The sequence below is a fragment of the Lepisosteus oculatus genome, chromosome 4 (assembly GCF_040954835.1).
Source record: "Lepisosteus oculatus isolate fLepOcu1 chromosome 4, fLepOcu1.hap2, whole genome shotgun sequence".
Taxonomy (NCBI): Eukaryota; Metazoa; Chordata; class Actinopteri; order Semionotiformes; family Lepisosteidae; genus Lepisosteus; species Lepisosteus oculatus.
Window position 1 is genome coordinate 47,456,139 of NC_090699.1, and position 14,126 is coordinate 47,470,264.

The 14,126-nt window shown below is 36.2% G+C and overlaps 1 protein-coding gene across 3 annotated transcripts in view; it reads right to left on the reverse strand.

The window, feature by feature from the left end:
• Window positions 1-14,126, reverse strand: part of cfap20dc (CFAP20 domain containing) — a 168,089-nt gene that overhangs the window by 115,268 nt on the left and 38,695 nt on the right. For all 3 annotated transcript variants that reach the window (XM_069189315.1, XM_069189314.1, XM_015347091.2), the window contains exon 7: window positions 590-746. In XM_069189315.1, the coding sequence (XP_069045416.1) occupies window positions 590-746 (157 nt within the window). The remainder of the gene's footprint in view (window positions 1-589; window positions 747-14,126) is intronic.

Genomic DNA, 14,126 nt, shown 5'->3' on the forward strand with positions numbered 1-14,126 from the left:
ACACAACATTAGTCAAGTTTCAGCGCTGAAAAGAACAGATTAATCTTTAGAAGACTTCATTTATAGCGTTAAAAGTTTTTTTTTATTTTGTTTTACGTATTGCAGGGTTCCTAAGGTCATGGAAATCCTGGAAAAGTTATGGAAAATGAAATTTCATTTTCCAGACATGGAAAAGTTTTGAAAAATGATAAAATATCCATTAAGTTTTGGAAAAGTCATGGAATGTTTTTTAATTGACCCCAAATTATTATGGCTGTATTATGTAATTGTGTTCATAAGTTAGCAAACTTTTAAAAAGAGGCTACAGCGTTGTTGTTGCTAACATTACACCTTATAATGTAAAGTCAGACCCTCTCCTGGGAATTTTACAGTGAGCCATTAGTTAATCTAGCACCCATGTCAAAATGCCGGGTAAATGTGTTTTCAGTGACCCCTGGTTACCAGATGAAAAATGCAAGGTATAGCTCCAAAATGATGAAGACCCAGGACATGCTAGATGTAAATTATGCAGCAAAAGAAGTTTTGGAATTTTGTTGGTAAAAATGAGTGGGAACCCTGGTATTTTGTTAGAAGTTGTTTTATTACATACCTTCATCATCCAAAAGGCCTTGTGGCTGTAATTTCATTGTGAAGATCTTTCTCAGCCTACAGGTTGCTGAGATAATTATTCCGTCTAAAGACAGAAACGCAGCTCCTTTGAATATCTCACTGGTCAATGAAACAAGGTCGATACACACGTTACACCACTGTAAATGGTAAAAGAAATAAACAAATTAATTACAAATCATTTACAGGAGCAATTAAAATAATGTAGTTCACAAATGCCACTGAATAAGTCTTGTGGACACTTCTATTGACTCTGTCTAAATTTTGATGGAAACATTGTTGGCAATGAAAAAAATAAAGAAATGAGCAATGCATGAGCCCCTCCCCCATTTGTATATTTAAATAGTTGATATTCTCTTCATCCTTTCAGATTTTGGACATTGTTGTCATTAAAAAGAGTAATTAGACCTGATTTAGAAGAAAACTATGTTAAATCTATGATATCTGCTGTACATCTATACCAAGAAAACAATAGTGTATATATTTATATTTGTTTTAAGTGATGCCACAACATTTAATTAAACACAAATAATATTTAATTTTCTGTCACAGATGCACAGTGTAATCTAGGCAACTACTATCTTTAATATTTTGACTGGTGACATGTACAAGAAAACGTGACATACTGTATTTGGACCCAGTGAACTTTCTGATTTTTAAATCATAGCTAATGAAAGCCACAAAGAGCCATCATTATTCTGTTCTGATTTTGCACTAGTGCTTATATTAATGACAAAAGCTTTCTAAAGTAAAACAAAAGGTTTCATGCACTGGTTTGAGTATTTTAATGTAACTGTGCACTGTGTTCCAATTAAATACTAAGGAACAATCACCTCTGCAGCAATTTAATTTCTGAGAGAGCAATTATTTTAAATTACCCCATTTGGCAAAACAAAAACCCCAAAAATCTCAAAAAGGGTGCATAAGACTGAAACAGAGCATTAAGCTATATAATGAACCTGAGAATAACACTTTTACTTATGTGTCTAATGTAATTATATAGTTTTGTAATTTGTATGACAAAGTGTTAAAAACTGTAGGAAATACATTTTTTTTGGTTTGGCATTATTATGATTAATTAATCATTCATGACAGCCTATGATACTGTACACTTCAATGGTTGTAACTGTTGCAAAAGCACTAAATCATCTCTTTAATGAAAGAGCTGTTTAGACATAGTTGATGTGGTTATTTAACCCATTGAATCTCAAGGCAGTTGAATATTAAGTAATATAAACAGAAATGAAGCAATATTTCCAGCTTTTCAAGAGAACAACATCTTTGTACCATCAGTATTTTGGATCAATGCTTCAGATACACTCTCCAGCAATAGAGCCTCTTTAAGAATAAATCAAAGTTTTGACTGAAGTCAGAAAGGTGGGTGCAGATGTGCAGAACAATAGGCTAATTGTGTACAACAAATTGATCGCCAAACTGACTGCACAACACAGTTCTCTGACATCGCTTGCTGCACCTCCCATGAACTCATCCTGACAAGATCATATTTCAGCATGTCAGCACATGTCCTTATGTTGCTTATGTAACAAACCTCTTGTGAGATAAGAATGTACTGTACTGTATGTGTAATCCACAGTTATTTTAACTTGAACAACACTGAATATTTGTGAAATGATCTGGTATAACATTTAACGTTTAGGATTTATAGACCAGTGAAGAGGCATAAGCTTCCCCAGGCTCTGGTTCCAAAGTTCCATTAGATGACATCTGCAACCTGGTGCATTTCTCACAAATGAACAGTTTGCATTGCTTCCAACATGCTACTAGTGTGTAACTTTCAGTTAAACACCTGTTGATCCACCCTGCTGACTGAAAAATGTTGTAATAAAAAAGAAATTACATTACCTGATAGAGAAAACAACTGATGCAAATTGTTGGTTTAAAGGCCAGGTGACATGACACAATCTTTTGGACCTTCTAATCATCAGTATACCAGATTTACGAATATACATCAAGGTAGCTGAATTTCATTTATCTAATCTCTAGGGTTCAAGTTATGTGCTTTTCTTACCTTTCAGTGCAGAACACCTTACACCACTCACATTTTTAAATAATATTAGATCTATTAAATATCTGGGTGTTGTTTTTCATCTTATAAGAACAGAAAAACAGAAACCAAGCAGGCAATTCAGATAAATTCTTCTTTTAGCCTGTTTGATAGTTTATATCTAATTAAGGTGGGTAGCTGCGTCAGCATGCGTAGGCTGCAAAGGAACAAGTAATAGGTTTATTCCATGCTGAAAAAAAGAAGAAAGAGAACACAACGTTTCGGCCGTGGAGCCTGAAGAAGGAACGTTGTGTTCTGTTTCTTTTTTTCAGCATGGAATAAACCTATTACTTATATCTAATTAATGCAAACATCTCATCTAGCCTTTTCCTGAAAAAAGCCAAGGTATTGGCATCACAATGGCTATATATCTTCTTCCATACTCCCATAACTTGTTGTGTAAAGCCTCTTGTTAACAGTTATAAATGCATTTTCACATAATTTCCATTTGTGCCATCCAGTTCATGTTTCACTGCTCATTCTAAAGACGTGTTCTGGGCTTGCTTTATCAGTGACCTTCAAGATTGTGAATAATAGTATCCAGTTACCTTGTAATATTTCATGACTAAACACATTCCGTTCCTTCAAGTTCAAGTTTAACCTTTATTGCCATTTGCACGAACAGTGCATTGGAAATATTACATGGTATCTCTCAGTCAGAAAACATAAAAACAAAAAGGGTAAACACACAGACTATGTGCAGGACACTATATACACAAACTTTAAAAAGACTATACACAAGCTGTACACACTATTACGCCAAAAATAAATCATATTAAAAGAATGGCTCCTAAGTTATACATGATAAAAGACATTGTGCATACGGAGCTGAGGAAGATATGGGCCTCGAATATGTTATGCTAGTCTGCATGTCCTTGGCAATCAGGTTCACTGTCCTTGGGAAGAAACTGGTCATAAACCTGTTCCCTCGGGTCTTAATGCTCTCTGACCTATGACACCGAAGGTTATGCTTAGTGTCTCGCCAGGTAAACAGACTTTGGCTAGGGTGGGGTAGGTGTTTGAGGATAGCTTGAGCCTTGCTCCTGCAGCGGGCTGTATCGAGATCCTCCAACGAAGGGAGTTCTGTTCCAATAATGTGTTCAGCTGTTCTAATCACTCTCTGGAGGATGCATTTGTCCTTCTAGTTAGCACTGCCGAACTACAATTTAATACCTCCAGTCAAAATGCTCTCAATGGCACCATGGCAGAAACTAACCAGTGCTTTTTTGTGGATGGCACTCCTTTGTAGGCACCTCAGAAAGTACAGACGCTGCTGGGCTTTTTTCACAATTGCACTAGTTTGCTCTGCCCAGCTCAGCGGATTGGCAATATGTAGGCCAAGAAACTTGATGGAGTTGACTTGTTCAATTTCAGTACCATCAAAGTAAACTGATTGGTGGGGATTGATGTTTTGCCTGAAATCCAAGATAAATTATTTTGTCCTAGAAGCATTAAGAACAAGGTCATTATCCTTACCATAATTGGTCATGTCTCTAATTAGCTACCTGTAAGTAGTTTCATCATCATGTTGAATAAGGCCAAGCACTGTTGTATCATCCACAAATTTGTATATTATGTTAATGTCATAGGTGGAATTACAGTCGTGTGTGTATAATTGGGCTTAGGCAACAGACCTGGGGTGCTCATGTGCTTAAGGTAATTGGGGAAGAGGTATTTCCACCTATTTTCACTATTTGTGGTCTATTTGTCAAAAAGTCCAGTATCCAATTGCATAGAATATTCGGCAGGACAAGCCCAGTGAGTTCCAAAACAAGCTTGGTGGGCCTTTTGGTGTTAAAAGCTGAGCTACACTATAGTCTAAAAACAATGTTAGATATAGTTAATGAGTACTTTTGAGTAAAGATGGAGTAAGAAAAAAAGAAGCAAGAGAATCATTGGATAAATGCACTCATAATATATAATTTGAAGTAAATTTTGAAACTGTATAGCCCAAAGTAAGTGTTCACAATTTTAGAAAGAAGAATTTAAAGGAACTAGATAGTACTTAAGAGAAGTAGAATGGAAAAATATGAAATCAGTCAAAATTGATGGCACATTTAAACAGATTGTGCTTGAAGCACAGAACAGGTTTACCCTAACAGTTAATCTAAAGCTAAAAAAACTATCCTGACTAGTTCAATTAGAAAACTTAGAAAGGAAAAGCTCTTCATAAAACAACTAAAAAATAACAGTATTGAGTTAAAAAAGGAGTCCAAGTGTCAAGAAAAACTGAAATGTTAGATATAGTTAATGAGAAAAGAATTCAACATCGGCTACAATAATAATAATTGCTTACACTTATATAGCGCTTTTCTGGACACTACACTACACTACACTCAAAGCGCTTCACAAGTAATGGGGACTCCCCTCCACCACCTCCACCAACATCCACCTGGATGATGCGACGGCAGCCATAGTGCACCAGAACACTCACCACAGTGCTCACAGCTATCAGTGGGGAGGAGAGCAGAGTAATGTAGCCAATTCATAGATGGGGATTATTAGGAGGCCATGATTGGTAAGGGCCAATGGGAAATTTGGCCAGGACACCAGGGTTACACCCCTACTCTTTTCGAGAAACGCCCTGGGATTTTTAACGACCACAGAGAGTCAGGACCTCGGTTTTACATCTCATCCAAAGGACAGCACCTGTTTACAAGATAGTGTCCCCGTCACTATACTGGGGCATTAGGACCCACATGGACCTACATGGGGTGAGCACCCCCTGCTGGCCCCACTAACACCTCTTCCAGCGGCAACCTTAGTTTTCCCCAGGAGGTCTCCCATCCAGGTACTGACCAGGCTCACACCTGCTTAGCTTCAGTGGGTTACCAGTTGTGAGTTGCAAGGTGATATGGCTGCTAGCTGAGTTAAAAGATAATAAAAAGATCTGTCAGCGTAACAACAGCAAAATAAACATTAAAGATGAAGTTAAGTGTCCATTGGATCATAATGGGAAACTTCTAAACAGTTAAAATTAAATGGCTGATGTACAAGCATTTTATTCAGATGTTCACTAAGGAAGAAGTCTAAATATGCCTTAGGCAACTAAAGGACAAAGTTCAGTATTAAGTATTATTAGAACAGTAGAAAGGAATTGTTTTGGGAATTAGAAGCACTAAAGATGAATTAACCTAATGTGCCTGAAGGCTTCTTACAAATTGTACTCAAGGAAACAAGAGATGTTATGTACAGATGCAGCCACCTGCAGTAGGTATACCGTGGCAGGCACTATGGTGTCACAAAGTGCAAAACATCCTCACTTTTTTTTTAATAATCAATTGCAGGATCTGGTGCAATAATCTGCACTACTTTATAAAAGTCACAGGTGGCACAGTGAATCCTTTAAGTAGCACAGCTGCATGGTTAAACAAATTGGTACATGTTTATTAAACCATTAGTGCTTTCCTGTGTTAATCATATTGTATGAATGCTAGTGACAATTTAATTAAATACAATATTTAAATTGTTGAGATAGGATGTGTTACCACACTTCTACCAAAACTCCAAATGAGACTTGTGACAATACTGCATTATTATAATTATTGTATTATTATTGTATTAGCATACTGTCGCATACTGTAAACTCAATTTTAGCTGATACATCTGCACTATATTTAGATCAAAATTAAAAAATCAGATTAAAATTGTTAATACTGCAATTTTATTTCATATTGCTGAGGTACTGCTATAAAAAAATTACTATAATTTTATGGATTATTTGCAAAACACTGTAGTTAATATAGAGTACAACGTGGAAATTTGTGAACATTCATGGAATGTGTGACTTACAGATGCAGCCATTCAAAATGGGTGGGGTATTTCGCGGCATACCCCGGTGGGAGTGTCGCGGTATAACGCGGTATCACGCAGTTAATCGCGTCATTTGACGTCATGCCGGAAACTATCCGGCGTCACCTTGTAAAACCGCCAGGGGGAGCTTAACCTCTCATGTACAGCATTTGAGCTTTTAATTTTGAACTGTGTATTACAGCATGTTAATCATCAGTCATTAAAATGTTGGTATATTATATGAAAGCAAGATTGCTCAGTTGGACAAAAGTACACAACCTACCTTTATCAGAAATATTTATGCATCAAAGCCTTTACCGAAGATATTACTAATAGTATTAATAATGAATGACTTTGGACAAGCTGTATACTCAAAGTATAATTTCTTTAGCACATTTGTTCAAGCACTTGGAATCTGTCCAAGCCATACTGTGTCAGGCATTTTGTTTTACTTCAACGGGCATAAAAACTCCCTTGCTTTTAACAGGGCGTTTCATAATTTCTAACTACGAAAATGATTTAAAATGCGACACTTATCATTCAACTAGAGCTCAAAATATCATAAGGATCCTCAAGAGCACAGCAAAGACTGTATTAAAAGATACTTGTATGAGATACATGAGAATCCAGGCTTTTTTATCAACGCTTTCTTTTCCGTATACCAGATTTTATGGAACCACTTCAGAAGGGTGTCAGCCAGTCATATTCCAGGAATCGGTACTTTAAAGGAAAAATACACACCGGTATTCCATTTCTCCCTAACTATTTTAAGCATCAAAGTATTTAACTAGCATGTGAAATAGCGTGTGAAAAACTGGTAGTTTTAAGCTTTTCTGCTAATATAATATGGAATCGCTTATCTAAAGAATTTAATAACGATATGATTATATTAGTGTACTGCAACAGAGCTGTTTCGCCTCACTCATCATGCGACTTCCCTTGTAGCCTACTGGTCTACGTGCCCGATTACCAACTCACAGATTGTGTGTTTAAATCCAGCTGGTGCTGGACTTTTCTTTTAACAAACATTTCTTCGAAAAAATAGAATAGCGATATTATGGACAATCAATTGACTTTTATATTTCAAAATATCACAACATGATCGATTCAAAGTCATTTTTGATAACAATGAAGTCACCTTCTTCCCTTCTGACAACGGTCCCTGCTTCTGCTTCCTGCTTCTATTGTGTGTGTGTGTGATAGAGTAAATTTTTATAGAGAAATGGAGGCTGGACAGTATGCGTTACAATATAAACATTTATATTGATTTAAATCGTGTTTTTTTAATCATAATCAGGCTAATGCAATATAAATTGATACAGTATCTATGTCTTCTAAGTATCTTAATAAACTTTCAGCAAAGCTTTCTACCCGTTTAGATTTATATTTCTTGGGATTTTGGGATCAAACGTGGAAGGATTAGATTGTAATCGTTTTTATTTTTCAAAAACGTTTTAGAAAAGTGTAATCTATACCTGCCCAGACTGTACGCCTTCCTATACCCCGCCTTTCATTCCTGTCCTGCTCTTCCCCACGCACCCCAGCCGGGCGCTCTTCGGCCTCTGCCCAGGACGAATGTATATTTTGATATTTACACCCGGCGTGGCACCGAGGGATTTATAACTGCATTTATAACTTAGTTTTTAAAATTAGTTAAGCAATATGAAGCATCTCCTTTTACTTTTAAGTCCCTTAAATACATTGAGCACAGCTTTCTCACCACTTAAGATTACTTTTTGATACCATCCTTACACAAAGCAGAAACTTTCCGATGACATACAGTACAAGTGGAAAGATTACAGATTTTAATCGTCTTTAATTTTGTTACGTTATACGTTTTAGGAACGTTTCATCTAAACAAACACAACAAAACTATTCTCGATTGTATTTCTGAATGTTATGTTACACCTTCAGTAGTTCACTGCTTTAAATACATCGAATTAAGAAAGTTAGGTGTAGCACTTTAGCTCTTTTTTTCTGAACCAGGGAAAATCTGATCATGTTTCTCTATAACAATAATACAAAACTTTATTTTACATATCACCTTTAAAAGTGGCATCTCAAAGCAATACAGTAGATGGAAAAACAGTTAAAGGTTAAACATTAGAGGCTTGCCACACCCGGACTGTTAAACCAACGCATTAGCACGTCAAAGCCTATTGAGGACCCGGGCGCAATAGTTGTTTTTGTCCCTTGATTTACTGATCTGCATTAATTATGGAAATCAAGTTCCTGCTCTTTGCAGACGACCTGGTCCCGCTGTCGCCCACAGAACAGAGGCTGCACCAGAACCTGGCACTGCTGGAGCAGCACTGTCAGACCTGGGCGCCGACAGTCAATCTGGACAAGACCAGAGTTATGGTTTTCCAGAAAAAAAGCCAGACCTCAGGGAAACAGGTACAAATTCACACTTAACAACACATTAACACCTAACAACGGGAGCAGGGACGAATTAGGCCAGTACCCACTATTGTTAAACATACAGAAAAGAATATTAAAGTATTGAAGTATTGGTTTTAGTATTGTAAAATAGAAAATGGGCACTTTAATGTTCTGTATGGCCAATACTATGTAAAATAAAGTTTCTTATTATTGTTATAGAGAAACATGATCAGATTTTCCCTGGTTCAGAAAAAAAGAGCTAAAGTGCACCCGGCTGGGGTGCCCGGGGAAGAGCAGGACAGGAATTATTAAAATCTGTAATCTTTGCACTTGTATGTCATCGGAAAATACAATCAGTTTCTGCTTTGTGTAAGGATGGTGTCAAAAAGTAATCTACGTGGTGAGAAAGCTGTGCTCCTCAAAGCGCTTTACAGGATAAAAACAATAACAACAATAGTGGCTGGGCAAAGGATTTTTTTATAGAAATACAAAATGAGATACTGTATAATGATGTGCATAAACAAAGTTATACTGCAATTTTCCTTAGATACGCGATTAAAAAAAATAGTTTTTTTGAATCCCCGGCGGAACACATTCCATAAGAATCAACGCTTTAGTTCGCGCTTTACAACCCTTACTTCGTGCGACTGGAAAATAATTCATGATCGGATCAACGAAATGCTTCGTAGAAGGAGGCGCTCTTTTCCTCTAGTCTAACAGTCTGTCCAAAAACAAAACATTCCTGTTAGACAAGAGGAATTGAAAAAAAACAATTTTGTCAATGGAAACCGGTGTGTGTGTCTCTCTCTGCTGGATGTCCCTCTCATTCTCTGCTGAATGAATAAAAGCATTTTATTAAAAACGCGTTTGCGTTTGTCTGGTATTTACTTTGGTCCCTTTTAACTGTTTTTCGATCTACTGTATTGCTTTGAGATGCCACTTTTAAAGGTGATATGTAAAATAAAGTTTTTTATTATTGTTATAGAGAAACATGATCAGATTTTCCCTGGTTCAGAAAAAAAGAGCTAAAGTGCACCTGGCTGGGGTGCCCGGGGAAGAGCAGGACAGGAATGAAAGGCGGGGTATAGGAAGGCGTACAGTCTGGGCAGGTATAGATTACACTTTTCTAAAACGTATTTGAAAAATAAAAACGATTACAATCTAATCCTTCCACGTTTGATCCCAAAATCCCAAGAAATATAAATCTAAACAGGTAGAAAGCTATGCTGAAAGTTTATTAAGATACTTAGAAGACAAAGATACTGTATCAATTTATGTTGCATTAGCCTGATTATGATTAAAAAAACACATATAATTAAACACGCGTTTGTGATTTAAATCAAAACACGATTTAAATCAATATAAATGTTTATATTGTATCGCATACTGTCCAGCCTCCATTTCTCTATAAAAATTTACTCTATTACACACACACACACAATAGAAGCAGGAAGCAGAAGCAGGGACCGTTGTCAGAAGGGAAGAAGGTGACTATTCATTGTTATCAAAAATGACTTAGAATCGATCATGTTGTGATATTTTGAAATATAAAAGTCAATTGATTGTCCATAATATCGCTGTTCTATTTTTTCGAAGAAATGTTTGTTAAAAGAAAAGTCCAGCACCAGCTGTATTTGAACACACAACCTGTGAGTTGGTAATCAGGCACGTAGACCAGTAGGCTACAAGGGAAGTCACATGAAGAGTGAGGCGAAACAGCCCTACACAGCCCTGTCGCAGTACACTAATATAATCATATCGTTATTAAATTCTTTAGATACGCGATACCATATTATATTCCCTTTTAATCAAATTCTAAAAGTATGCTTGTTGACTCCGGTATCTCTGTAGTTAAGACTTTGATGCTTAAAATGTTTAGGGAGAAATGGAATACTGGTGTGTATTTTTTCTTTAAAGTACCAAGACCAGCTATATACTCTATGTTTATGTTCCAAAATTAATATAGTTTATGGCCTTCACACGTGTTACAGTATGCTCCTATTCTTTTTATGCTCAGCTACTAAGATTTCCCTTCAGTGGTAAAATTCCATATCTAAACGGGCACAGTAAAGACGTTTACTGTAAGTCTTTCTACAACAGACCAACGGACCACGAGTGCCCCTGTCGGTCAGCCAATCATGTACCGGGCACGTACATGTACCGGTCGCGTCATCTTGCGTCACGATGCGCGACGCCGTAGCCAATTACCTCCGGTACGTGTCTGTACCGCGCACTTTGAATGGCTGCATCTGTATAATGTGACTTTATGAATATTTTTGTTGGTCTTGCGGTGTTTCATATGCATCACTTTTCAGTATAATACTTCTGATGTGAAATGGGTGTGTCTTGCACCTTAATCTGGTTGTATCATCTCCTTGCAGTGGACACTGAAAGTCAACCATACGAGTCAAGGCATAGGTTTTCTTCACATAAGATGGGAATTTGAAAGAGTGCATACAAGCGTTGTGTGCATCTCTTTTTCTTTTTCATTACATAAAAGTCAATTTGATACTATGGAAACTTGAATAAAAACATTGCATTCGCAACAGACAATATAGTGTGTGTGCATAGACAAATCATGTGCTCATGTGAGTAGTAGAAAATACGATTTCCACTGTACATGAATATTTTTAAATGGGGATATAGATTAGATAAATGAATTGGATATGACACGTGTTCAGTTTAAAAAAAATTAACATTAGGAAACAACAGCTGCCTTACATTATAAAACTGTAGTTAGGCTATTTATTATGGTTACATAATGTATAAAATTTGTTATATTTTCAAGCATTATGATTACTGGACTAAGAAAGAAAAAACAAATTAAATGAAGATACCATTTCAGTTCTTGCATTGGTTTCTTATCAGGTTTTGTGTCGACTTCAAAATCCTCATGCTATAAGGCTCTACATGGCTTGGCACCTCAGTACCAGTTTGACTTACTATCATCCTACTCCACACCTTGCAACCATACTATTGGTGGCAGGGCCTTCTCCTACTAAGCTCGAAAGCTCTTGAATTCAGTTCCTGAGGATATCAGAGTCAACCACTTTCAAATCAAGAGTCAAAATCTTCTTTAGAAGGGATTTAATTAAACAGTTTCCATGTCTGCCCCTTTGCTGTCCTACAGTATTACAAACCCCTATTGCAATTAAGTAATTCTACTCATTCTTCTCATTGAGAACTTTTCTTTCTTTGCTGTTCACCTTGTTTTTGTAAGATTAGGGCTGCTAGGGCAATAGGATCCTATGCAGGACTCAAGACAAGAGAAAGACATTAAGCAGATACGCTAGGCAAAAACGAAAACCAGGAGGCAGGTGAGTAGGTCGGAACACGGAGAGACAAGGAGGAAGCAACAATCCAAAAACACTAGGCAAATCGAATCCAGAAAGCAGGCGAGTAGGTCAGAACACAGAAGTACAAACGAGGAAGCAGCAATCCAAATCACAAGGCGAAAACGAAAACAAGAAGCAGGCTAGGAGATCAAAAACCGGAGAAAAGCAAGAGATAAACACGCATTAGGGAGCTCGAAGAGAATCCGCAATAGTGAGCGGGGAAGTGAGGAAAAAGGAGAACTAAAATAGAGATAGGAGAGAAAGGTGATTGGCGTTTACTTGCGGCGTGAGCTTGTTTTACAGGGTGTGCGCGTGGGAATGCAAGAAGGAAAAGAGAGGTGCGAGTGGAATGTGTAACAGTTTTGGCTCCCTATGTAACTTTTTGGGGTTCCTTTATTTCCCTCTTACCTTTGTATAAAAACTCTAGTTCTCTTTCTGAATTATCATGAGATAACACATTACTACTGTATAATTAATAGTACACTACTACCCCTGTAAGTAGTAAATGTAGTGATATATTTCAACTTCATGAAAAAATACTCAAGATCTATAGCATAATACAACATGAGCTGGCGAAGAGATTGAAGCTTCGTCTATGAAGAATTTCTCTAAGCAGTATGTTTTACTTGGGGGAATCTGGTGTATGACTACCATTTAGTGTTTTTCCTGTAGAATGTAGTGGAATCTTGACAGCAAATTAGAGGGTCTCTACCCTTCTAAAAAAGGCTTAAAAGACATATAGAGGATGCTTATCCTCCCTGAGAAACCCAATATTAATGCCACGATAAAATAATTAATCAAAGCAAAGTATGAATCAACTGGCTGTGGTATAATAACAATGATACAGTTTTGAATTTAAGTAATCAATGCAAAACATTAAAACTCTGCATTAAAAAAACAAAAACGAAATGTGGTTATTTCATTGTTATTGATCAATGAAAGGTTAATAAACAGTACATAGTTAACATTCCCTCAATACATTCTTCTTTGCACACAATGCACTATAAGTGACACAGATGGTACCAGCAAGCTGTTTTTAGAAGCATTGTTTTAGTCCTTTAATGAAAATGCCCAAATAAAAACAATCATGCACGACACTGTGATCTTCCTTACCCAAAGTTAATTATACCTGAATGACTGTTTTCAACCACTACTTACTTAACTGTTGAATTATGGATCCCTGTCCAGTAACATGTTGGGGTAATTTGGTGATGTGTTGATAAATACAGTATATTCATTAGCTAATTCAGACTTGGATTAGTTACGATTACTCAGTATCAAATATCACTAGCAATATGATAAACCATGTGTATAAGATCATTCCATATTTTGTAATAGCAAGAGCAATATAAAATGATATTATGATTTATTAAACTACTTATTTCTTATTCACTGTAAATGCAAACAGGCTCTACTATTTATTTGGGTCTTTTTCTTTTTACACTATAGTTTTCTCTTCATATAGTAGTTTATTTGTGCTTTTAGTAAATAAGAAACTTATGCAGAGCATAAACTGTATTGATTCTGTAATACTGTGATTATTTTTTCACTGCTTACAAATCTTTGTTGTACAAATACACTAATGTGGCCATTAGTCACCTTATTGTTAATCGCTATATTAAGTGCCTTCTCAGCCAGTACCGTTCTTGAGGAAGTCCTACATATGCTTAACATATAAAAAGCCTGTCTATCCTCATTGAGCCAAATATCAGTCCATTTTTAAGTAGTATCTGAAAATAAAAATAGATTTTAAATAATGAACATACAAATACAATATTCAAACTCCATGAAAAATTAGACTTCAATAGACTTTATAAGCAAAGATTATAAGCATTCAAAAGTTTTAAGGCTAACCTCACAGATCTCTTAATATTTTATTATTTTTTCTAGTGCTCTGTTTTCTTAAATATTTTTCCTTTAACAATACTATACAATATCTTTAATTA